This window comes from Rousettus aegyptiacus, unplaced genomic scaffold (assembly GCF_014176215.1).
Source record: "Rousettus aegyptiacus isolate mRouAeg1 unplaced genomic scaffold, mRouAeg1.p scaffold_m13_p_3, whole genome shotgun sequence".
NCBI classification, from domain to species: Eukaryota; Metazoa; Chordata; class Mammalia; order Chiroptera; family Pteropodidae; genus Rousettus; species Rousettus aegyptiacus.
The window spans coordinates 131,685,905-131,710,091 of record NW_023416306.1 but is presented as its reverse complement, the minus strand read 5'-3'; the positions used below and the strand labels follow the sequence as shown (position 1 = coordinate 131,710,091).

Sequence of the window (24,187 nt, the reverse complement as noted above, 5' to 3'; positions counted from 1 at the left end):
AGGATTTTTTTTCTCTAGTCCCGCCGAAACCGAGCAAAGCATGCTGGGGCTTGTGGTACTTTTGGCGCCCTTCCCTAAGTGCTCCGCGGTACTTGGTCTGGACCCGCCTATTCTTTGCTCCCCAGGACTTTTAGGCTCGCCTTGGCCCTTTGAAGACCAGGAAGTTGATAAGACGCGAGGCCAGCTGCTGAAAGGCAGTGGCTCGGGTGGGACAGTCGCCAGGGATGGCGGAGCGTGAGGATGGAGCGGTTGTCGGGGCTGCTTTCCTGGACGCTGAGCAGAGCCCTGTGGCTCTCAGGCCTCTTTGAGCGGGGAGCTGCCCGGCAGCCCCGGATCATGGAAGAGAAAGCGCTAGAGGTTTATGGTAATTTTACCCATGGCAGTGTTTGGCATTATTCGTGGAGGTGCGGGGTAACGAGGAGGAGCGGGATAATGAGAGCTGGGAGTGGCGACTCGGGTTGTTGCCGGATCTTGTCCGGAACATGGGAAGCGTTTTCTCCCGGATCCTAAGTTTCTCTGTAATGTGGGTCTTTCTAGGACCTGGGCTTTTCCAAAACCTGGGGCAAGTCAAACTTGGAAGTCTTAAGCGCTTCCTTTCTCTTGCTTGCCCCACGTCCTAGTGGCAGGGCTGGCGTGTAGGGTACTTGGTTGGGAAGCAAAGCTGGCCTGGTTGCAATACTTGCCCCTGGACACGCACCCCTGCCACCTTTGAGAGCACTACTGTGTGACTGCCAAGTTGGAGACTGGGCCAAGGTCACAGTCACTTTATTCCGCTACAGAGGCACTAGGCAGAGGTCCCTAAGAGAAGAGAACGTAATAGACTCTTTGTAGCCGGTTCTGGGACTGATAGTTCCTTAACACAGCCAAGACTGGAGTGCGCGCGCGCGCGCGCGCACACACACACACACACCTATTCTAAACCCTGGGACCACCTTCATTGTACAAATGAGGAAACAAAGGTTTAGAATAATTACACAACTGCGTAGAGGTCACACTGCGAATAAGGAGAAAGCAAAAACTGAATGAAACCCATGTCTTCTGATTCCATACTTAGCTCACTTTTCTTCCACTTCACGATTGCCTTATGATTCCTTTTTTGGACTTAATGTAGTATTGTTTTTGAAAACTAAAAGGAATGGATCTAACTAGTGTTCAGATATTTCTGCTGACCGAGGGTAAAAGATACACCCATAAGAATACGAATATAATACAGGTAAGGATTATAGACCAGGAGAAGGAAGCCAGGATGGAAAAGACCTTTATAGCTAGTTTTCCTGTCCCTTGCTAGAGGCAGGATTTACTCAACCCCAGCCATATTATGATCATTATGAGTGGAATGATCTCCATGAAGAAAGACACATTCCTGTCCTGTTAGACTTCTGTCTAACAATATATATTTATATTGACAGATATATAATTTTCTTTATTGTATGCAGTTGAAAGCCATAGACTTGAAAGACAAATTCAGAGGAAGGAGAGATGCTAATTCTGTTTGGGGCATCTGGAAAGACTATAAGGAGAAGGAATCACTTGAGTTGGGCCTTGAAGAATTAGTAGGACCCGTACATATAGAGGGGTAGAGAGCATACTAAACTGGGAACTAGAGCAAAAGTATGAGGTGAGAAAATAGTATTTTTAAGAATGGCAGATAGGTGGGGCTACAGGATAGGGTTTGTAGTTAAAGGTGTATGGTCAAAAATTGTTTTAGGTTCCCCTCTGCCTCTCAGAGGAGTCCATGCTCTGTGGAGTGTTGTTCCTTTTCTAATAAACTTCCTTTTGACTAAAAAAAAAAAAAAAAATCATTTTAGATATTAGGTTAGAATTGGATACTGAAGGTTTTAATATAAATGAAGAACTTCAAATAAAGTGCAGAGCCATAGAATTTTATTCAGAGTAGTAATGTGAGGAGAACAATATTTCTCTAAAGATATAAATCCATATCTCAAATCACTAGTAAACTAAGAAAGTTTAATAATTTCAGGGTTAAAAAGCATATAAAAAATATAATGCAACTTGTATAAATAAGCCTTACAGGAAAAAGGCCTAGGATGAGGGACAGCAAATTACTTTTCAGAAATCTCTGAAAGAGAAGCTGTGTCCTTATTTCTGCCTCCATTTTCAAATTGTTTCTAATTAAGTGATGAGCCCAAGAGTTTCTGGGGAGAAGGTAAATTTGATTGACTTGTTTTTCCCGGCTACATTTCTGATTGCAGGGTTGCTATAATTAATAGAACAAAATTTAAGGCTTGAGAACATCAAGCTCTTCCTATGTGAACTCCCTCTGCTTCTCAGCTATCTACTTCCACCATTGTCTTTATTATTCTCCTTTCGCATCTTTTTCTGCAACCTCAGATTAAGACAGAAATCCTTTATCACCAAGGCCAACCCAAACTCTCATATCCTTGGTCTCATTTTCTTATTTTACCAGTCTCCCTTCTTCCCCTCCTTAAATTTTCGGTCTCTCTTCCTCTATTTGATCCTTCCCCTCAGGGTATAATACATACTCATTTCCCTTATGCTTGTCATTGTAGTTTTTTCTAAATCAGCTGTCCTTTTTCTGCCTTTCCCTTCCCTGCCAAAGCCTGAGAACTACATTTTAATTCCCACTTCCCCTTCTGCAAGCTGGTTTCTGCCTTCACCTCTCTACTGAAACTGCTTTTTTATAGGTACCCTCCTGGGTGACAAATCAAAGATGTGTTTTACCTCTTGTCAACCTGAATTTTTTTTTGCAGCATTTGATGTTGTTAACCACTCCTATCTTCCCTTCTCTGCTGCTTGCTTTTCTTCCTCCTTTGATCCATAAATTCGGTGCTTTCTCTGTATCTATCCTGGGTCTCTCCCTTTACATTAGTGATTTTCAGACTGGGCTACACATAAGAATAACCTGAGGAATTTAAGTCTCAATGCCCAGGCTATACTACAAATCAATTAAATCAGAATCTCTGGGGGTAGGGCTCAAATACCAGTTTTTGTTTTTGTTTTAAAGGATTCCTGGTGATTCCATTGTTTAGCCAAGGTTGAAAACTACTGTTCTACTCATTCTTTGTGAATCTCATGGATTAAGCAACCACTCTAGTGCTCTCTTAAACCTTATGCCACAGTGCAAAATTATTATGTATAAACTTGAACTCATTTGCCCCAGCCCCTGCTCAAATTTATTCCTGCATTCTCTCTCTCTCTCTCTCTCTCTTTTTTTTTTTTTCCATTCTATAAGTGTTCTCCCAGACACTTAACTTAGGATCTGAGTCATCCTCCTTTTTTCCCCTTGTCTTCTGCATTTAAACAGTTGTCAGATTCTGTGTATTCTGCTTCTGAAATTATTCCTGTGTTCCTTCCTCTCTGTTAACATTGTCATGTTCTTGTTTTAGGCCCAGCTTTTTCTCTGCACTTTAGTTTTGAGTCTACCAGCTGGTGGATGAGTTACCAGCTGACAGAGTAGTGCTGTCCATGTCATTCCCTTTTCAAAACATCCTACTTCCTGTAACTGACTACAAATGACCCTTGGTGGTCTGGCGCAAACTCTTATATTCTCTTCATTTATGCTGAGTTCCAGGCAAACTAAACTTCTAGGTCTTCAATTTTCTTTAAATATTAAATAATGAAATGTTGCTCATTTTAAAGATTTGGTTTAGATTTTACTTGCATAAATCCTAATATCACATTCTCTTAAGTTAAAATTTATTTCTTCCTTAAGTTAAAATTTATCTCTTCCTCTTGAGCCTACTATGACACTTTCTCCATTCTTATATTCTCTCTGCAATGTTGGATCTAAGAAACTTGATGTAATCTAATAATCTAAGAAAATAATTTTCTCAAAAGGAAACTGGTAGTGGAAATTTCTGTCAGAAATTTGAGGAGTTGCCTAAACAAAAAGAATTTGGTCTTTGGATTAGGACTGAATATTTGTTTTAATATAATACCTTGTCCGTGATTCTTTAGATTTGATTCGAACTATCCGGGACCCAGAGAAGCCCAATACTCTGGAAGAACTGGAAGTGGTAACGGAAAGCTGCGTGGAGGTTCAGGAGATAAATGAAGAGGACTATTTGGTTATTATCAGGTTCACGCCAACAGTACCTCATTGCTCTCTGGCAACTCTTATTGGTGAGGTTTTATATACGTATTTTATTTTTAGATTCTTCTAACTGTTTTAAACCCAAAATAACAATTAGCATTGGGTATTATACATCATGGTTTATAGAATACTTTGCATGCACACTCAGCCTGTTTTTTTGAGGGTTCCACATTGTGGATTTAATGAAATCAGGATTGAAGATATTTGGGGTAAAAAAAGTTACATTGTTCTAAAGCGTACTGCATAGTTAGGCCTAAGATTGTTGCCTCTGTACTGAACATGTACAGACATTTTTTCTTGTCATTATTCCCTAAACAATACAGTGTAACAGCTATTTACAAGATAGCATTTACATTGTGTTAGATATTATAAGTAATCTAGAGATGATTTAAAGTAAATGGGAGGATGTGTATAAGTTATATGCAAATACCATGCCATTTTATATAAGGAACTTGAACATCCACAGAATTTGGTATACTAGGGGGGTCCAGGATACTGAGGGACGACTGTATTCATCTTCTTTCTGTAGTCCTCACAATTAGACTGTGAGAGAGTTAATATTATCTTCATTTTACAAATGAAGAACCTGAGGTTCAAAGAGTTTAAAACTCAGAATCACATAGCCAGGAAATAGTGAAGCTGACACTCAAACCCATGTCTCCTGACTCCAAATATGTTTCTTCTTTAGTTATACCATGCTGCTGCTCTTAGGGGTACATGACAGCAATTAATAGAGAGGGGGCCTGGGCCATCTCCTCTTCTCATTTCTGAAGATTGGAATGGATGCTGGCAGACAAGCACTGCCTCCATCACCATCTTCTCCTTTTAGCTATTCTGTTGGCATCTATATAGTATAGGCAGAGGTACTAGTGGGAGGGTATTTTTTAAGGTAGTTTTCTATTTGAGAGGCTGCATTCCCCATATTTTGTATTGGTTCACAGTAAGATATACAATAGGTATCTGTAGGTGTAAAACTATTACATACTTTATTATAAAGAAGAGAAAAGAGATGTATTTCAAACCAAATGTTTATCAGTAGGGGGTTAATTAAATAATCAGCGTTAATGTGTATTAAAAATGGAATACTATGCAACTATAAAAAATAGAGAACCTCTCCATGTATTGATATAGAAAGATGTCTTTAACGTACTGTTAGGAAATAAAGAAAGTATAATATTTCTACATTTGTATTTTAAAAAGGCAAAAATATACATTTATATTAGATTGCATATACATAAAGAATACCTAAAAATGAATAGTTATGGTGAGGGGTGGATAATAGTGGTGAACTAGTCAGATGGGAGACAGGGTGGGATGGAGACTTAATATCTTTTTATATTTTTAAGTTTTCAAACAATGGGAATATATTGCCTATTTAAAAATAGGCAAGTTTAAAAAAATAGACAAGTTTTTACAAAGAATTGAAAAGATAAATATTTTATTATTGTTCCTACTGTTGTGATTTCTGTCTTCTCACTTGTTGACTTGAGATCCCTCTGTTAGTGGTTTCCAGCATATGGGCCCATTAATCTTGAGGGCCCATTAATTCATAGATACTATTCTGATTATTGAAATTCCAATGCTAGAAAAAGTATTGTTGAATTTATACTTTTTTTTTTTTTGGTCATTGGATACTTTCTGAATCAACTGATATCAAAAATACTACTATTGTCTTCATGTGAAGGAGATGTCTTAAAATATTTTGATATATAAGAATCCTTAAATAGGCAGTCCATTACCCTACTCTAAAAGCCTATAGCAAATTGATTTTTCAAAAAGTAAAATTATTTTGTGTTTTTTCCATTAAAAAAGTAACATGTTTGTTGGCAATAATATCGAACCTCCATAAAAAACATAAAGAAGAAAATACAGATCAGCTGTCAAAATATTGTGTTCTCTGGGCTAAAATTCCAGCTTTGTCAGCCATTTTGTAGCCTTGGGCAAGTTACTTCACCTTCCTGAGCCTCAGTTTCCTTATCTGTAAGATAGATACGGTATCTGTTGCAACCGTTAAGTAATAAGCATGAAAGAGATGAGAAATGTTTTTTATTTCTTACTAAATATTATTCTTTATATAGTTATGTAGGTCACATGCTAATCACACCACTATAGCATAATTTTTATAACCATTTTGATTACTTCTGGCTTTTCACAATTTAAATAATGCTGTGATGGACAATTTTATTTCTAATTTTTGCCTTAGTATAAATTCCTGTATGTGGAATTATTGGGCCATGTGATATAAATATTTTTAAGCCTTTAAGTACATATTAGTAAATCCTCATTAAAAAGTTTTTACTCTTTCACCCAGAAATTAAGGAAGTAATTTCACAGAAGAAAATAGTAACATGTACAAAACATTTTTGGTAAATTTCTATTAACAAGGAAATGGCACCAATATGAGTTTCATATTGCTACTGAAAACGATGAATTTAATCAAGGAATCAGTATCTGTGTGAGTAAAGTATAATATAGCTTGAACGTTAAGTTAGATTTAAATATTTAAATATTATGATTGCGGTTATTGGAAAATTTTGTGTGGACAAAGATCGAGAGAGCACATGAAATAAAAATAAGTATATTATGGTGATCACTTCTTTAGGTCTCTAAATGTTGAATAACTATAGTGTATACCTGAAGCTAATACAATATTGTACATTAGCTATATTTTAATAAAAATCTTTAAAAATAACTATGTAAAGGTGCCAATATTAGGTTATGGTTAATATTTCAGATCTTGAACAAAATTTCGTCTTTTTTTTGGCCCTTTTGACATGGGTTTGGTTTTTTACATGGTAGTATAATAATTTATCAAAGTAATTGTGTCCAATCAACACAATTAGAAAACTCGAAGATGAGAGCTCTTTTTCTGGCTAATGTGTTAGGAGGCATTTCCTATGAGCAGGTTGTACTAAGCAAGGAAAGGCACTTGAGTAACAATCCACCTGATTGCTTAGGTTGTCACCTACTCAGAGTTACCCTGGTGAGTAGTTATAAAGACAAGGAGGACTCTAAGGGTACGAGTAGGTGAGGCAGAGAAACTAGCTGGTAGTCATTTATGTTGACTTAGTCCAGACAAGAATGGCTAAAGGCAAGTGTGGTCCAATGTGAAGGGGATTTGAAGTGAGATGGTCTAGATTCAGCTTTAGGCTCTGCCACTTCTTAGCTGTGTGATGTTGAACAAATCACTTATCTTGGTTCCTGGCTGTAAAGTGAAAATGATAAAATAGCAATAACATTTATTGGATACTTATTATATGCCAAGCACTGTTTTAAATACATTGCATAATAATTTATTTGCTCCTCAAAACAACCTTATGTATAGTGGTAACTATTATAATACTCGTTTTACAGATAGGAAACTGAAGCTAAGAAAGGGTCAGGCAACTAGTGTGTAGTGGAGCCACTTTTTTTAAAAATTAATTTTATTGGGGTAGCATTGGTTAATACAATTATATAATTTTCAAGTGTACATTATAATTTGACATCTCTATATTCTATTGTGTATTTACCACCCAAAGTCCAGTTTCCTTCAGCTACCATATATTTGACCCTCTTTACCCACTTCACTCTACCCCTGCCCCCCTATATTTGACCCCCTTTATCTGTCCCCTCCTCCCCCACCCTTTACCCTCTGGTAACCACTAGTCTAGTCCATGTCCATGAGTCTGTTTATTTGTCCTGTTCCTTTGTTGCTTTTAGGTTTATATCCTACATATAAGTGATAATATGCAATTTTTACCTTCTGTCTGGCTTATTTCGCTTAGCATGATTATCTCGAGGTCTTTCCATGTTTTTGCAAATGGCAGTATTTCATCTCTTCTTATGGCTGAGTAATATTCCATTGTATATATGTACCATAGCATCTTTATCCAATCATCTATCGTAGGACACTTTGATTGCTTCCTTGTCCTGGCCACTGCGAATAATGCTGCTATGAACATGAGCGTGCAAATATCTTTTTGGATATGAGTTTTCAAGACTTTGGGGTAAATATGCAGTAGAGGGATTGCTGGATCATATAGTAGATCAATTCTTAGTTTTTTGAAGAACCTCCATACTGTTTTCCCTAGTGGCTATACCAACAGTGTATGAGGGTTCATTTTTCTCCGCATCCTCTCCAACATTTGTTATTACTTGTCCTGTTGATTATAGCTATTCTAACAGGTGTGAGATGGTATCTCATTGTGGTTTTGATTTGCATTTCCCTAATAGCTAGTGATGTTGAGTATCTTTTCAAATATTTGTTGTCCATTTGTATGCCCTTTAGGGAGAAGTCTGTTCAGGTCCTCTGCCCAGTTTTTGATTGGATCATTTGTTTTTTTCTTGTTATTGAGTCATATGAGTTCTTTATATATTTTGGACATTTGGCTCTTATTGGAGGTGTTGCTTGCAAATATATTTTCCCATTTGGATGGTTGTCTCTTTACCCATTGATAGTTTCTTTTGCTGTGCAGAAGCTTTTTAGTTTGTTATAATCCTATTCATTTATTTTAGCTTTTATTTCCCTTGCTTTTGAGGTCAAATTCATAAAATCCTCTTTAAGGCCAAGGTCCTTGAGTTTAGTTCCTATGTTTTCTTCTATGCATTTTATTGTTTCAGATCTTATATTCAGATCCTTAATCCATTTTGAGTTAACTTTGGTTTGTGGTGGTAGACAACAGTCTAGTTTCATTCTTTTGCAGGTGGCTTTCCAGTTTTCCCAGCACCATTTATTGAAAAGGCTTTCTTTTCTCCATTGTACATTTTCGGCTTTTTTGTCGAAAATTATTTGCCCATATAAACAGGGGTTTACTTCTGTCTGGATTCTCGATTCTGTTCTACTGGTCATGTGTCTGTTTTGTTGTCAATACCATGCCATTCTGGATTACAATTTTTTTTTAATATATATTTTTTTTATGTGAGGCAACCCTTGGTTGACCTCACAAATGGCAAGGACTTTGTCAGCTTACAATCTCCTTTTTGTTTGTTTGTTTTTAAAAATTTTTTATGCCTACAGCACCTGGTCTTCCTAGGTACTAACTCCCATCCAAGTACTAACCAGGCCCAATCCTGCTTAGCATCTGAGATCAGAAGGGATCGGTCTTGTTCAGGGTAGCATGGCTGTAGACTTAATTTTTTTTTTTTTCTTTTTACAGCCTATAGCACCTGGTGTTTCTAGGTGGTCTCCCAACCAAGTACTAACCAGGCCCAACCCTGCTCAGCCTCCAAGATCAGATGAGATTGGGTGTGTTCAGGGTGGCATGGCCTTAGATCCATGCTGTTTTGATTACTGTCGCTTTGTAGTATAATTTGAAGTCGGGCAGAATGCTGCCTCCACCATCGTTCATTTTTCTCAGGATGGCTTTGGCAATTCAGGGTCTTTTGTGCTTCTATACAAATCTGATGATTTTTTGTTCTGTTTCTTTAAAAAAAAGCCGATGGGATTTTGATGGGGATTGCATTAAATGTGTATAATGCTCTAGGTAATGTGGTCATTTTAACTATGTTGATTCTTCCAGTCCAAGAACATGGAATATCTTTCCATTTCTTTGTATCTTCTTCGATTTCTTTTAATAGGATCTTGTAATTTTTGTTATATAGGTCCTTCACATGTTTCATTAAATTTATTTATAGGTTTATTTTTTTGTTGTTGCAATTGCTAAAGTAATTATTTTTTCCACTTCTTTTTCTGACACTTCATTATTAGAGTATAGGAATGCTCTAATAATTTTTGAATGTTGATTTTGTATCCAGCAACTACTGTATTTGCTTATTGTTTCTAGTCGTGTTCTTATGGAGTCTTTAGGTTTTTCTATATAAAGAATCATGTCATCCACGAATAGTGACAGTTTGACTTCTTCGTTTCCTATTTGGGTGCCTTTTATACCTTTCTCTTGTCTGATTGCACTTGCTAGTACCTATAGCGGAGCCACTTTTGAACCCAAAGTATCTATCTCAGTTATACTTCATTGCCTCTCTTGAGGATATCGATGTTCAAGAAAGTGCTTTGTGAAATGTAAAAGTTACTATTTACTTAATGAATAAAACACCTACCAACAATGACTAGAAACATGAGGATGCTCAGATGGTACACAAGTAACATTAAGGAGACAATGTGAGGGCAGAGGGAAGAAAAGGGCTCTCCAGATTTGCTTTAAGGCAGACCCTCCAATGGAAGACCCTCTTAAAGAGATTACATATTGTCTTTAGAGTTTCCTAATATGTATTATGGAATTACTGTGTTCTAGATTCTTAAATTAGGCCCAGTCTCATTGTAGCTCATCTAATCCCTTTTCCTATTCTGGGATTTTTCAAATAATTCTGTTAGAAAACCTAGTGGTGCTTAGAAGACCAAAAGCAAATTAATTTAATACCTCCCCAAAAGATTGCTAGTCTAACAACTGTATTTTGCTATTATGGATGGTTTGGGGTTTTATTTTATTTTTTTTAATCAAAATACTAAGGAAATATTCCTTATAGTATAATAAGCCCTTAAGTATTAGTTGGGAGAGGAAATAAATTGCTCCAAATAAAAGCCTGCAAAGCCAAAAGTTATTACCGAAATACTTTCTCTTTATAATAAGAGGAGTTTGATTTATTTTCTATGTGTAGGGGTATAGATGTAGTTTAAAATTCATTCCTTATTTTGAGGTGGGAGGGAAGTGGAACATTGGTACTGGGGTCTGTTCCAAGCCCAGTTTTAACTTCTCTTTCAAGTCTAAACTAGAAAAAGAATCATTGAACTATGACTTGGCATTGAACTGAACTTCAGAGGAACTTGTTTTAGTGAAACAGCTTTGGACCTTGCATGCATAGAGTATTCCAACTTCAAGAGGTTTCTTGTGGTCCTTTTCAAGTGGCTCTGGGTTTTAAATTTTTGCATGGCCTGACCTGTTTGGGGCATTAGGTAAAGTTTAATGAGTTAATTGACCTTTGCCTGAAAGCAAATTGATATAGTAGAAAGTACTTGGACTTTGCAGTGGTTTTGGGTTCCAATTCTAGTTACTAGTTCAGTGATCTTGGACAAATTACACTGTGACTTTGATTTCATAATTTGCGGAGTGGAGTTGATAATACAAAATCAACATTCAAAAATTATTAGAGCATTCCTATACTCTAATAATATTCCTCATTGGATTATCATGAGGAATATATAAGTTTATGTCTATATTAAAGTTGCTAGCAAGCATGGCGTGAGGCTCAAAGGAGACCTACAATGGCTTGAGCCAAAGCTGTTTTTAGCTACTATACTATATGGAGATGCCTAGATACAGCTGTATACTTTTTCAAGAACCAGTAAGAAGGGATAATTGTGCCTTTTTCTCCTCCACAGGGCTGTGCTTAAGAGTAAAACTTCAGCGGTGTTTACCGTTTAAACATAAGGTAAGGAAGATGTTTTTTGTTGTTTTATAACAGCTTTATTGAGATGTAATCCACATAAACAATTCACCTTTTTAAAGTGTACAATTTAATGTTTTTTACTCTATTCACCAAATGTGCAAAGTCACTATTAATTTCAGAACATTTTCATCATCCCAATAATAGGCCCCATACGGATAGTGGTTACTCCCCATTTCTCCCAAACCCTCCCCCATCCCTAAGCAACCTCTAATCTATTTTTTGTCTCTATAGATTTACCTATTCTGGATGTTTTATTTAGATGGAATCATGCAATTTGTAGTCTTTTAAGACTGGCTTCTTAGAATAGTATTTTCAGAATTTATCCATGTTACAACATATATCAGTATTTCATTCTTTTTTATAGCCTTACATGCTATTCCATTGTGTGGATATACCACATTTATTCATTTATCAGTCAATAGACATTTAGGTTGTTTCTGCTTTCTGTCTGTTATGAATAATGCTGTTGTGAACGTGTGTGTACAAGTTTTTGTGTGGACATGTTTTCATTTCTCTTCTACCTGGGAGTAAAATTGCCGGATCATATGGTAACTCTATATTTAACTGTCTGAGGAGCTCCCAGATTGTTTTCCATAGCTTCTCTACCATTTTACATTCCCACCAGCAGTGTATAAGAGTTTTGATTTCTTCACATCCTCGCCAACATTTATTATTATTTGTCTTTTTTATTAAAGCTATCCTAGTGGGTTTGCAGTGGTATGTCATCGTGGTTTTGATTTGTAGTTCCCTAATGGCTCATAATGTTGAGCATTTTTTCGTGTACAAAATCTTAAAACCAACTAAGACCCACTTAAAGAGGACCACAAGGAACCTCTCAAATTTAGAATCTTTTATGCCTACAAGGTACCAAAACAACTGTCTGGTTACCTGGAGGTACAGTTTATATAGGAATAGCAGGGTAAGTGCTTGACTCTTCTCCTTTATTTGCTGTTTGCAGAATAATGCATCATGCATAATTTTAAACCCAAGTAAATGAGTACAGAGTGATTTTTTTTAAAAAAAGCCTGCAGCACCCAGTGTTCCTAGGTGGTCTCCCATCCAAGTACTAACCAGGCCTGACCCTGCTTAGCTTCCGAGATCAGACAAGATGGGCGTGTTCATGGTGGCATGGCTATAGTGGAGTGATTTTATACCTGGTACTTTGTTGTCTGGAATAAGAATTAGTATTATGCCACTAGGAATTTATATGGTGTTTTGTCTTTTAAAAAAGAATAGACTAGATAATATCTAAGGTCTCTTTTAGCCATAATAAGCTATGGTTTTTTTCACTCATGAAGAACATCTCAGTAGTAAATAAGTATATAAGAATTAGCTGATATGCTCCAGGGTTCTCCAGAGAGTAAACATGTCTATATCCTATAACATGATTTATTTACCTTAGGATCTGCAACAATTTTGTAGATTTGTCTCAAAAGCCCTGATTCTTAGAGGTTAGCTAATCTGAGAGAGTGAGTGCAGCAGGGTCCGGACAGGTAGCTGAACCAATATTGTACTTGAGAATAAATTTATCAAGATAAACGTGGATGAGAAAAAGAAGGATACTGAAAACTGTATATTGTGATCCCATTTTTGTAAAATAAGCAATACAAAAGAACATCTAACCTTGGGGTATATGTATGTGTGAAATCTGTGTTAGATTATGGTGTATAGAGAAAAGGATGGAAGAAGCTACACTAGATTATTATTATAGCTTTCTTGGTGGAGGTTGGGCAGGGAGGAAGTTTAGTACTGGTTTGGGAGGAAGGATAAATATATCCATGTATAAAATATGAGTGAGATCTCATTTATATAAAATTATATTCATTTGCATTCATAAAAGAAATAATAGACTACCCCCTATAGGACTTCCCCAGGTGACCAAAATTAAAAATCCTATTCATTTTAGCACTTGTTTCAAAGAATAATCTGAGGGATTTGTCCCTAAATCTTTGATGATGGAAACAGGATTTGGGCTTTAATCCCTAGACTTGAGTTCTTTGTACATTCCACCTCACTTATCATCTTAAAATGCTGTAAATGTTTTACTTTTAATATTTTTCTTCCTAGTTGGAAATCTACATTTCTGAAGGAACCCACTCAACAGAGGAAGACAGTAAGTGAATCTTGAACTATTAAAAAACAACTTCAGATAGTACTTTATCTTGGATACCGGATTATTCTGCCAGCCAAGTATCTGCAGGGTCATTTGCAAAAAAGTGCAAAATCAGTTATTAGCTCTTCTTGGAGGTGAGGAAACCTAGACATTTCAAGAAAGTAACTTTTGTAATAGGACTCTGGGCGAATTAGAATTAGACCCTTTAGTTATGGACTAGTTTAGGACATTGGCTACACATCTGTAAAGAACATCTGGCTCTAGGAACCTTGATTTATTTATAAGCTCTAAACAGGACTTGATTCTTTTCCTTGGTTGTAAGCTAGAGAGCTATGTACTTGAAAGTGAAATCAAAGGTCTACCAAGTAAAGCTGTAGGGAATCTTGGAATATGTGTTGTCTTTCTGAGTCAATGTAAGCCACTTAAAAATAGAGGTGAGGTTCGGGAAAAGCAAAAGACAAAATGTTGCACATCGCCTATGTGTTACATTAAATACAACAGAATTTTATCTACAAATTATAGAGAGAAAATAGAGGAATACATTTAAAGTGCATGTTGTGCTTAGCTTTCATCACTAGGTAAATTGAGAAGTTGGAAAAAGACAGCAGATAAGAAAGGAACAGGAATAGAGTAAGAACTTCAATAAGACAGACATACAGAGGAAGACGGTGACTTAGAAAAGCACACATAGGAAGAGATGTACAAAAACACAAACACAGAAGAGAATTACAAAGAGGGAAGTCCACTGCTTTCAGAGGAACAGCCCATCCAGGAAACATTTTAGGTACTGTCATGAAAACTACTAAAACCATGTCCCATTTTCGCAGTTACTCAATATGTAGATTTTACTCTTTGTGGGTTAAATTTATTCAGATCCCTTAAACTGACGGCTTGTACCTGTTAATATAAAAAATAAAAGAGTTTAGGTATTCTAAATCCACCTTTGTTATGTTTTTGAAACTCCTCTTGATTATGGGATTTAATAACACCATAGTACTAAACTTTATCATTCTGGGCTTTTCATACTTAGTATTTATTGAGTGCTTTCTATATGTAGGCACAATTTGACCTTTGAGATACATCGTTGCCCTCGTGGAGCCTACATTGTAATAGGAAGAAATACAGAATTAAAATTGTTTATGTAGGAATATATGTATGTTTTCTACATGTGACATTTTAGCAGGATCCCAGAAAAGTTAGCCCGCTTTAAGAATATGGACATCCCTCTCTTGAACTCTTCCATCAGGAGTGCTTTTAGCAAATTAACGACAAAAGGTATGAGCCAATACATTTATCATGTGAAGATCCATGCAAACTGTTTAAAAAAAAAAAAAAAAAAAGACCTAGTAGATAAATAGAAAGAGACATGAATAAAAAAGCCACACAAGAAGAACTAATAAATAAACATGGGAAAATATTATCTCACTATTAATCAAGAAATTACAACAATAACTGGAGCCATTTCTTACCTCCTGTTTTATGTGTGTGTGTGTGTCAATTTGTTTTTATTAATACCAGGTAATTCTGGCAAACTGATAGTTCATGTATTGCTGTTGCAAATATAAGTTGCTAAAAAATATTGGGAAACAATTCAATGATATGAATCAAATTATGAAGATACCTGTATCCTCTGATCTAATAAACCCACGTTTAGAATCTTTTCAGAAAGAAGGCTGTATGTTTAAAGGTGTTTATTGTAGCATAGTCTTCATAATTAATATAGAACACATAATTTTTTCTGTGTTAAATAACCCTATAGTTTAAAAAATAGGCTCAAGAGGGAAAAAAAAGCAATTTTAAAAATTGTGTTTACTGAAGTACATTACTTCAGTAACATAAGTAGTTACTGAATATAACTATATATACGAACAAAGACTGGGAAGAAAGAAATGAAAAGTTGTAGTAGAGTAGTAGGATTATAGCGGATATTTCTCTAAGTGTCCTTTCCAGAACTTATGAATAACCAAAACCAACTGTAAGTTCTCAAGGAGTTAAATTTTCTGTTTTAACAGGCTAATAAAAATAGTGTCTGTTGCCATATATTGACACAATATTTTTGCTAACTTCTGTCTGTGTGTTTTGCAGTCAACAAGCAGATAAATGACAAAGAGCGAGTGGCAGCTGCAATGGAGAACCCCAATTTACGGGAAATTGTGGAACAGTGTGTCCTTGAACCTGACTAATAGCTGTTTTAAGAGCCACTGAACTGTAATTATTTGATATATTTGTTTAAATTCTGTAAAATGTAAAAGACTCATGTTTAATACATAGGTGATTTGTACCTCAAAGCATTTTTTTAAAAGGATGATTTCCAAGCAAGATTTAATTATAAGGTAGTACCGAGTTTGTTCAGTGTATAACATTCTCAGGATTTGTAACACTTAAATGATCAGACAGAAAAATATTTTCTAGTTGTGATGTGTAAGATGAGTTGCTATTTTTCTGACGCCCATTCTTATACAACTGCTTTTCATGTCAAATATTTACCGTGCCCAAATGTATTCAATTTAAATCATTACTCTGTAAAATAAATAAAACAGAGATGATTCTTATAATGACACACCTTAGAATGTCTTTATTGAACTGTAAATTTCAGTGTAAATGTCAACTCTAAAAGATATTTCCAAAGCTTTATTTTTGGATTATTGTGTAGAATCAGAGATCTGAGAACCAAAAATAACCCTTAAGATCAGGCCTAGGCCCTGCTTTCCTTCAAGGAAGGTCCTGGACCCATTTATAGATGAGGAATAAGTGTAAAGTGCGCCAAATGACATATGTAATTTTGAAGATCAAGAAGTCCCCAAAGAAGTTTTGATTAAAACAATCTAAATTTATGGTCTCTTCTTTACTTGTACTTTGTTCAGTTTGTTTTAGGGGATAATATCGTTTGAAGTGTAACAGGGCATGGTAGGGAGCCTCCAAGATGGCCCCCGATGATCCTCGATTTCTGGTATTCATGCCTTTGTATAGTTTTCTTCCATATTGAGTCAGAGCTGGCTGGTGTGACTAATAAAGAATCAGAGGTGACAGTGTGTGACTTCTGAGGCTAAAACATAAAACGTATCGCTTCTTTCATTTTGATCTGGATTGCTCATTCTGTGGAAATCTGGTTGCAATGTCATGAGAACCCTTGAGCAGCCCTATGGAGAATTCCACATGGAGAGGAACTGAGGCCTTCCACAGACAACCAGCACCAGCTTGCAAACTGTGGAAGTGAACCATGTCAGAAGTCAGAACCATGTCCAGTTCCACTCAAGCTGATATCTTGACTGGAATCTCACAAGACCATGAGCCAGAACTGCTTAGCTAAGCCACGCCTGAATTCTTGACCCAGAGAAGCTGTGAGCAATAATAAATGTTTGTTGTTTACACCACTAAGTTTTGGCGTTATTTGTTATGCAGCAATAAGTAACAGACAAGTTATTAGAATGGAATTCTTTTGCCTCAAATTTGATTGAAGATACTAAGGGAAAGGCAGGAGAACATGAACCCCTTTATCTACTTTAAGAATATAACTTGAGAGAACAGAGGAGTTAGTAAGAAGACTGATGAAAAGATTTCTTTGGGAAACGCTGTTGCAGTGCTGAGTTCCAACCCCCATTTTGGAAGAAGGGTAGGGAAGTGATACCATCTACCACTATCCGCTGTGGAGAATTTCAAGTGGACAACTCAGTTTGGAAATGTGTTCTCTGTATTGGGAGACCCAGAAAACTGGGGCCTGACTCAGGCCTGAGAAAGCAAGCAGAAGTGGGCTGAAGGCTGGCCTCTGACTCCTGCTTAGGAAATCTAGAGGGTAAAAGAAAGGCAAAGCTAACCGCCTTGGTGATGGCGTTGTCATGGCTAGGGATGAATAAATTTTCTTATGGGCCATGCTGTGGGGTCATATTTGATGTTTCCAATAGGCCATCAGCAAGCCAAGGAGACCTCAGCCAAAAGGGTCTGCACATATACTGCCTGGGGCCCAAGTATTGAGAAGAGGACAGCAAGTGAACAGCCAGGATGGAAATGCATCTTCCAGGGTCAAGGGGCACAGCAGGAACCTCTGGTTGAGTCATGAAGATGTCAACCCAAGAGAAAGCCAGCTCTTAACACCAAGCAAGCCCAGAGAACACAGAGCCAGCCAGGTAAGTAAGAACTGGTCTATTTCTAGTGCTTCTCCCTCAGCTTCCGAGGCCATGGTAAATAGGTAACATATAGAGAAGTTGAAGAGGAATGAAGAAGGAGCAAAGGACTCCATCCCACTGCTCTGCTGTAGGTTTCAGGCCTAAAGCTCAGATTAGCAAAAGTAAATGCCAAGTTTGTAGTTTTGACCAGATACTTTAATGCAATGAGATTGTATGATTAAAAGTGACAGGAAGATTTATCTGACAGAAATATGTCTGCCTAAATCTTTATGCATGGACAGAGGAAGATCATGTCTTCTCAACAAAGTTTCAAATGGTAGTAGGGGACAAAAATAAAACTAATTCTTATACCACATACTGATTATAGAAATCCTGTTAAGCCATCTGGGCTTCTGCTAAAGTTCTGCACTGGGAATATCCCTGTGTTCTCCTCTCTTCAGATGATCAAAAATGCCACTGTTAGAGAAACCACAGTCACTGTGGTATTGGAGCACTAGCTTTGTGGAAATATCACTGTCGATTCCCAATCTCTTGCTATAAAAGTTCTCGTTGGCTCCTTTCTTCCAGATCTTTAAAAATCTGTCGCCCACCATATATAAATAGATCCAGAAGTAATGCGATGTTGCCGATTTTTGGTTATCACTGTAATCACTTCTTTCTAAATTACAAACCCACCAGAAAAAGTCCTTAGCACCAACACCAAATTTCTTGCTTCATGGCAATCTCTGATCCAGGTCCAGGGCAAGAGCTAGTGCACCTGGTGTGCACACTGTTCCATATTCTTCCACCTAGTACGCACGTGCTTTTTGACTAGCACCTTCTAAGATATGAGAAAGCATTATCTGAGGGAGCTCTGGGGTTCATAGCCCAGGGTCAAATTTACATGAATCTCCAAGTTCTGTCCATTTCTCATCACTGGAGCCCTGATAATCTGGTAAACCCAGAAAGCCACATATAGAGCTTGAAGAGCAGGGCTATCTTTACATCCCCTTCTCATGAGATCTTGATACATGAAACTCACTGCCAGTTCTGGAGTCTGAAGTCAGATCCCTAGTGTATACTTTCAATTCATGTACTTACTCACTGGTGCACTTATCAGCAGATATTTAGTGAGCACTTTACAGATAACAAGTACTATCTTAGGTGCTGAGGATAGAGAGATGAATCAGCCACTGTCCTCCTGGAGTTCATACGTACTGAACTCTGCTCTCAGCCCTCTGCTGCAAGCAATGAGTGACGCAGGCTCAGTCTCATGGAGTGCCTGACCTTGTCCTGGCCAGGTAGACATAGAGGCTGGAAAGCCAGACCCAAAGACAAAACCATACTTTACCAACTGTCTGGTAAGGAGACCACTGATGTGCAACCAGGAACAGGTCACTGCTGCAGGCACACCCATCCTGCTGACCCTGCTGCTCTTGGAAGTTAGTAATGTTTAAGTCTCCACTACTGCCAGAATGATCGCTCCTCTATCCCTAATCCCTACTGTTTCATGTGACTCACTTTAGCTTCTAAATCCTAGATGGTCTGATCCCAAGTCACATCTCCATGTCCGGGCTGCTAGGGAGGTGGGACAAGGAAGAATCCATATGGGGAGCCTAACTTTTTCCCAGCAAGACACGCGGTGGGAATTTCCCACATACAGTTAATAGGGTTTCTATGACTAATGTTCACTATATTAATAATATATTTAAATGAGTTTATACTTAATTGTAATAACATCTACATGCACGTGAGAAGTAGATGTATACAAGACATATTATCTAGTCCCATTTAGTCAGCAAACTTTTTCGGAAAGGGGCCAGATATTTTAGGCTTTGCATCTCTGTTGCACATATTCATTTCTGCTTTTGTAGTGACAATATATAAATGAACGAGAGTGCCTGTGTTCCAATAAAACTTTATTTATGGACACAAATTTGAATTTTATATACTTTTCATATCATGAAATATTCTTTTGATTTTTTTGAACCATTTAAAAATATAGAAATTCTATTCTTAGCTTGTGGGTTGTACAAAAGCAAGTATTGTTCTGCATTTGGCCTATGCCATTTGCCAACCTCTCTTCTATAGAAATGATTCTTAACCTTTTTGGAAGGTCTCAGACCTCTGAGACTCTGACAAAAGATATGAAATGAAACCCTTCCCTAAAGGAAAAAGGCACTCATAAAAAGTATGGGATTCCAGGACTTTCATGGATTTGCTAAGAAGTCAGTGGATCCCAGGTTAATAACTCTGGTGGACAAATAGTGCTAGCTCAGTATTTGGGCTTCTCATTCCTTCAGTAACTCCTAGAAGCCTGGAGGTTCACAACCTTGGTTGGGAGCCACTATTTTCTTAGTCTATCACAAATAATCGAGACGCTTTCTCAACTCCACTGGAAAGCAACTGCTTTGTTACCCAAACAGCAGATAACTCCAGCAGGATACAAATAACTAGGGGAGGATTGTTTATTAGGAAAGATGAGAATTGCTATAAAAGTCATACTGCATTCATAGTCCACTTGGTGTCCCCTGTGTGTGAATACAATAGAAGAAAACAAGCCGTTGAACCGTGAGCGTTGAAACTCATCACTGATGCGCCATTACTGGAAACACTCTATTTCTTAAGCTGCTGGTGGGTACTGAGTATTTATTATGTTATTCCTTATATCTTTATGTATGTGGTATGAAATATTTTACAAATAAAATTTGTATAAAGCCCACTGGATCTAGCCTGGACCAGTGTTTGTCCCTGACTCAGGTTAGACTGCCTATAAGGCAGAGGTAAACTCACTCCCTGTGTGAAATTGTTTGGGGCGGATATGCTGGGGGAATGGGGGTAGCTGTTGTTGTGTGGACTGTGAGGTTCTCTCTGCGCACTGTTAGGATCACATAGACCTTTGACCCTCACAAAGGAGGTGGTTCAGAGCACAGAGCCTGGTGCCAATCTGCCACTTGTTCTAACCCTAGACTTAACCGCATGGTAGCTGTATAATCTTGTGTAATGTCTAATGTCTCTTTACCTTAGTTTCCTCATTTGTAAAATGAGGATAATAAAAGTACCTATTTTATAAGGCTGTTATAAGGATTAAGAGAGAATACTAGTGAATGCTGAGCTCAATGTCTAGAACGTAGTAAATTCTTTGTTAGTGTTAAATAAAAATAGAAGAGAGAGCCCTTTGGTGCTAAGTTTCTTAATGGAGGGGACGATCTTCCTGCCTGGCTGGGTGCAATTATCTAGGGAGCACTAGATGGCAGCAAAGCATGATTCTTTAGTGCCAGCTCGCATGACTTTTCAAGAGGTTTCATGGTTAATGGTTTCTTATTTATTAGTCCAGAGAGTTTTTATGCCTGTAAAATCCAATACAAATGTATGTAAGTGTGTGTATATGTATGTATATATATATACATACATACACACATACATACACACATACATATATATACACACACACATATGTGTATATATATACATGTATATACACACACACATACACTTTTTGCGCAAATTTTAAGCATATATCGTGCCAGATTTGGCTGTTCTATGCCTTACTTTATCCATTTATTTTTTTTACTTATACTTTACTGTATTTTTGAGATATTCCCATATCAAGGTACAAAGAGCTTCTTCATTACTTTCTGCAGTGTCAGAGTGTTTTGTTGTCTGTATCATTTTATTTAACAAGCCTCCTATTGATGTACATCTAGGTTTTTGCCACTATTTTGCTATTATAAATAATGCTATAATGAGCAACTTTTTATGTAGCTCATATTATACATGTACAAGTAGAACTCTAGGATAAATTCCTGAAAATAGGATTGTTGGGTAAGGTATCTATGGATTTATATAGGTAGATACTGACCAATTGTCTTTTAAAAAGATTGTGCCATTTTATACCCCTACCATCAAGGTATGAAAGCTCCATTTCAGTGCAGCCAAATAAGGCTTTATCAAACTTTTAGATTTTTGTCAAACTGATAGGTAAAAAATTACACCTCAGTGGAGTTTTAATTTGTACTTCTCTCAACGAGGTTGAGCGACTATTTGTATATGTATTTTTTTTTCTGTTAACTATCTGTTCATATCATTTGTCCATTTTTCTTGTTAGTCTGTTTTAATAATTTGCAGAAGGTCTTTACATATTGGGGAGAGAGTAGCCCTTTGTGATGTGTGTTGCAAGTATTTTTTACAGTTTGTCACTTGTTTTTTACTTTTTTTTTTTTTTTATTGCCATGAACAGTTTTTCTGGACTTAATTTATCAGTCCTTAATTTTATGTATCCTGGAGTTTTTGTCATAATTAGAAAGGTCTTCTCCTCTCGAGGGTTATAAAACATATGTCTTATGTTTCCATTTAATTTTTGTTATTTAACATTTTAATTTTTGATCCATTTGGAATTTATACTAGTATACAAGGAGAAATGAAGCCAACTCAGTTTTTATCCAGATGGCTAATTATTGTCTCAACACCATTTATTGAATTGTTTACTTTATTCATGACTATTATTTTGAAATCTTACTTTATGAATCACATGATCACAGCAATATTTTTTATAATAAAAAATGTACAATTTAATATCCAACAATTGATAAGTTGTTAAATAATTTATACTACATTCATTTAATGGAATCTTAATGTTTTCGAACACTAATTATATGGGAGAATTCTCAAGATAAAATCAAGAAAGGAAAAGCAAAATACAAAACAATATATGCTAAGTGATCCCAATGAAAAACAAAAGAATACATTTACATATAAAATGGATAGAAGGAAATTATAAAGATTTAAGAGTAGTTCTCTCTGCCTTAAGTTTATTTGCGATGAATATATTTCCTTTTAATAACTTGATAACCCTTAATAATTGTTATTTAAAACCCCCCAAAATATTCTTATGATATATGTATCTTTTATAAAACCATTTTACAAAATATTTTTTTTAAGTGGGAGATAAATAAAATGTATTTTTCCCCCTTGGGAAAGCCTTGGGGAAGTTTTCTTTTATCTAAACACCTAGGGGCTAATACTGTAGCACACTGCTCATATTTTTGGTTACCTTGAATGTTTTCTCTGTTTCCTATCTTCTTAGATGCCTCCTCTATATCCCACAGTGCCTGGTACAGTGTCTTCTTGTTGAATTGTTTCAGACTCACTTTAGTCATAAGAAGGGGATTTGGCTACACCCATGGCTTCAGCCTTTAGCATTTCATGTGAGGAATGTCCACTAAATGAAGGGTCAGGGGGCCTGACTTTTAATCCTGGCTTTGTCCCCTGAGTAATGTGAACTCTGATAAAAGTCACTTTCCCTCTTTGGGCCTCCTTCTTCCCATTATAAAATGAAGGTGTTAGATAATCTCTAACATTCCTTCCGGTTTTTACATTTCTACCTACTAAATGCAACAGTGGATTCCAGCTTCCTGGGGCTTCCAAAGATTCATTAACGTCATTAACAACGATAGGAGTGATTAATGTTGAGCTTGGTGTACAGTTGCTAATTCATTGATTCATGCAGAATTAAAAATGATTTTGAGTCTATGGCCATGCTACCCTGAACAAGCCCGATCCCTTCTGATCTCAGAAGCTAAGCAGGGTTGGGCCTAGTTAGTACTTAGGTGGGAGACCACCTAGGAAGACCAGGTGCTGTAGGCGTAAAAAAATTTAAAAATAAGAAAAAAATGATTATGATTCTTTAGTAAAGCTTTTTTTTTTTTTTTTTTTAAGGAATGTTATAGTTCTTAGGTTTTTTTGTTGTTATTTTTTGTTATTCTGGTTAAGATAATTAAGCTAAATTGGGTCACATCAACCGACTTTCCTTGTTGCTGGATTCCTGAGGCTGTCATATCAGTGTTCCTAGGCTGTATTAAGGTGAGGTATGTTCAGATGAGTCAGAATACAATAGGCCCCCCATATATGGGGAATACGTTCCAAGACTCAGTGGATGCCTGAAACTGCAGATGGTACTGAACCCTATATACACTATGTTTTTTCCTATATATACATACCTAGAATAAAGTTTAATTTGTAAATTAGGCACAGTAAGAGACTAAGAATAATAACTAATAAAAAAATAGAACAATTATAACAACATATTGTAATAAGAGTTATGTGACTGGTCTCTCTCAAAATGTCTTATTGTACAGTATTCGCCTTTCTTCTTATGATAATGTGAGATGATAAAATGCCTGTATGATGAGGTGTAGTGAGATCAATGTCTTAGGCATTGCGATGCAGCATTAGGCTACTGTTGACCTGGCAAATTGTCAGCAGGAGGATCATATGTTTGGGTGATACTGGATCATTGAGCCATGGTGATATCGGTGGTTGGGAAAATTTAATATTTTCAGACCACAGTTGATTGCAGGTAACTGGAACCATGAAAAGTGAAACTGTGGATAAGGGGGGACAACTATATAAAATGAATATGTGTGCAAAGATCAAGGTTGCCTTGCAGGGTGACCCTTACCAAGTTGCAGAGCCTTGCTAGACCTTCATTTCTTCAGCTGAAATACATGGCTA

The 24,187-nt window shown here is 36.7% G+C and overlaps 1 protein-coding gene and 2 pseudogenes across 2 annotated transcripts; 2 read left to right on the top strand and 1 right to left on the bottom strand.

Annotated features, from left to right (window-relative positions):
* The first annotated feature begins 53 nt into the window (after positions 1-53).
* On the top strand, positions 54-16,949 carry CIAO2A (cytosolic iron-sulfur assembly component 2A). 2 transcript variants are annotated; one of them, XR_001596422.2, is made up of 6 exons: positions 54-364; positions 3,940-4,104; positions 11,391-11,440; positions 13,526-13,571; positions 14,752-14,846; positions 15,657-15,760. XR_001596422.2 is itself a non-coding variant. In XM_016141101.2 (5 exons), exons 1-5 carry the CDS (start codon positions 241-243, stop codon positions 15,752-15,754), a joined length of 483 nt encoding a protein of 160 aa, XP_015996587.1. In that variant the 5' UTR covers positions 59-240; the 3' UTR covers positions 15,755-16,949. The 2 variants fall into 2 exon arrangements, 1 of the variants encoding a protein (XP_015996587.1); XM_016141101.2 differs by lacking the exon at positions 14,752-14,846 and having other exon boundaries at positions 59-364; positions 15,657-16,949.
* On the bottom strand, positions 9,212-9,330 carry LOC118601214 (annotated as a pseudogene).
* A 6,252-nt stretch (positions 16,950-23,201) lies between the features above and the next one.
* LOC118600975 lies at positions 23,202-23,320 on the top strand (annotated as a pseudogene).
* Positions 23,321-24,187: the final 867 nt, after the last annotated feature.

What these genes read in the sequence shown, in the direction of transcription:
- CIAO2A (XM_016141101.2), top strand. Translation starts at nt 241, where the DNA reads ATGGAGCGGTTGTCGGGGCTGCTTTCCTGGACGCTGAGCAGAGCCCTG. An exon ending in GAAAGCGCTAGAGGTTTATG is followed by an intron (nt 365 to 3,939) that starts GTAATTTTACCC and finishes GTGATTCTTTAG; the next exon opens with ATTTGATTCGAACTATCCGG. An exon ending in GTTTACCGTTTAAACATAAG is followed by an intron (nt 11,441 to 13,525) that starts GTAAGGAAGATG and finishes TTTTCTTCCTAG; the next exon opens with TTGGAAATCTACATTTCTGA.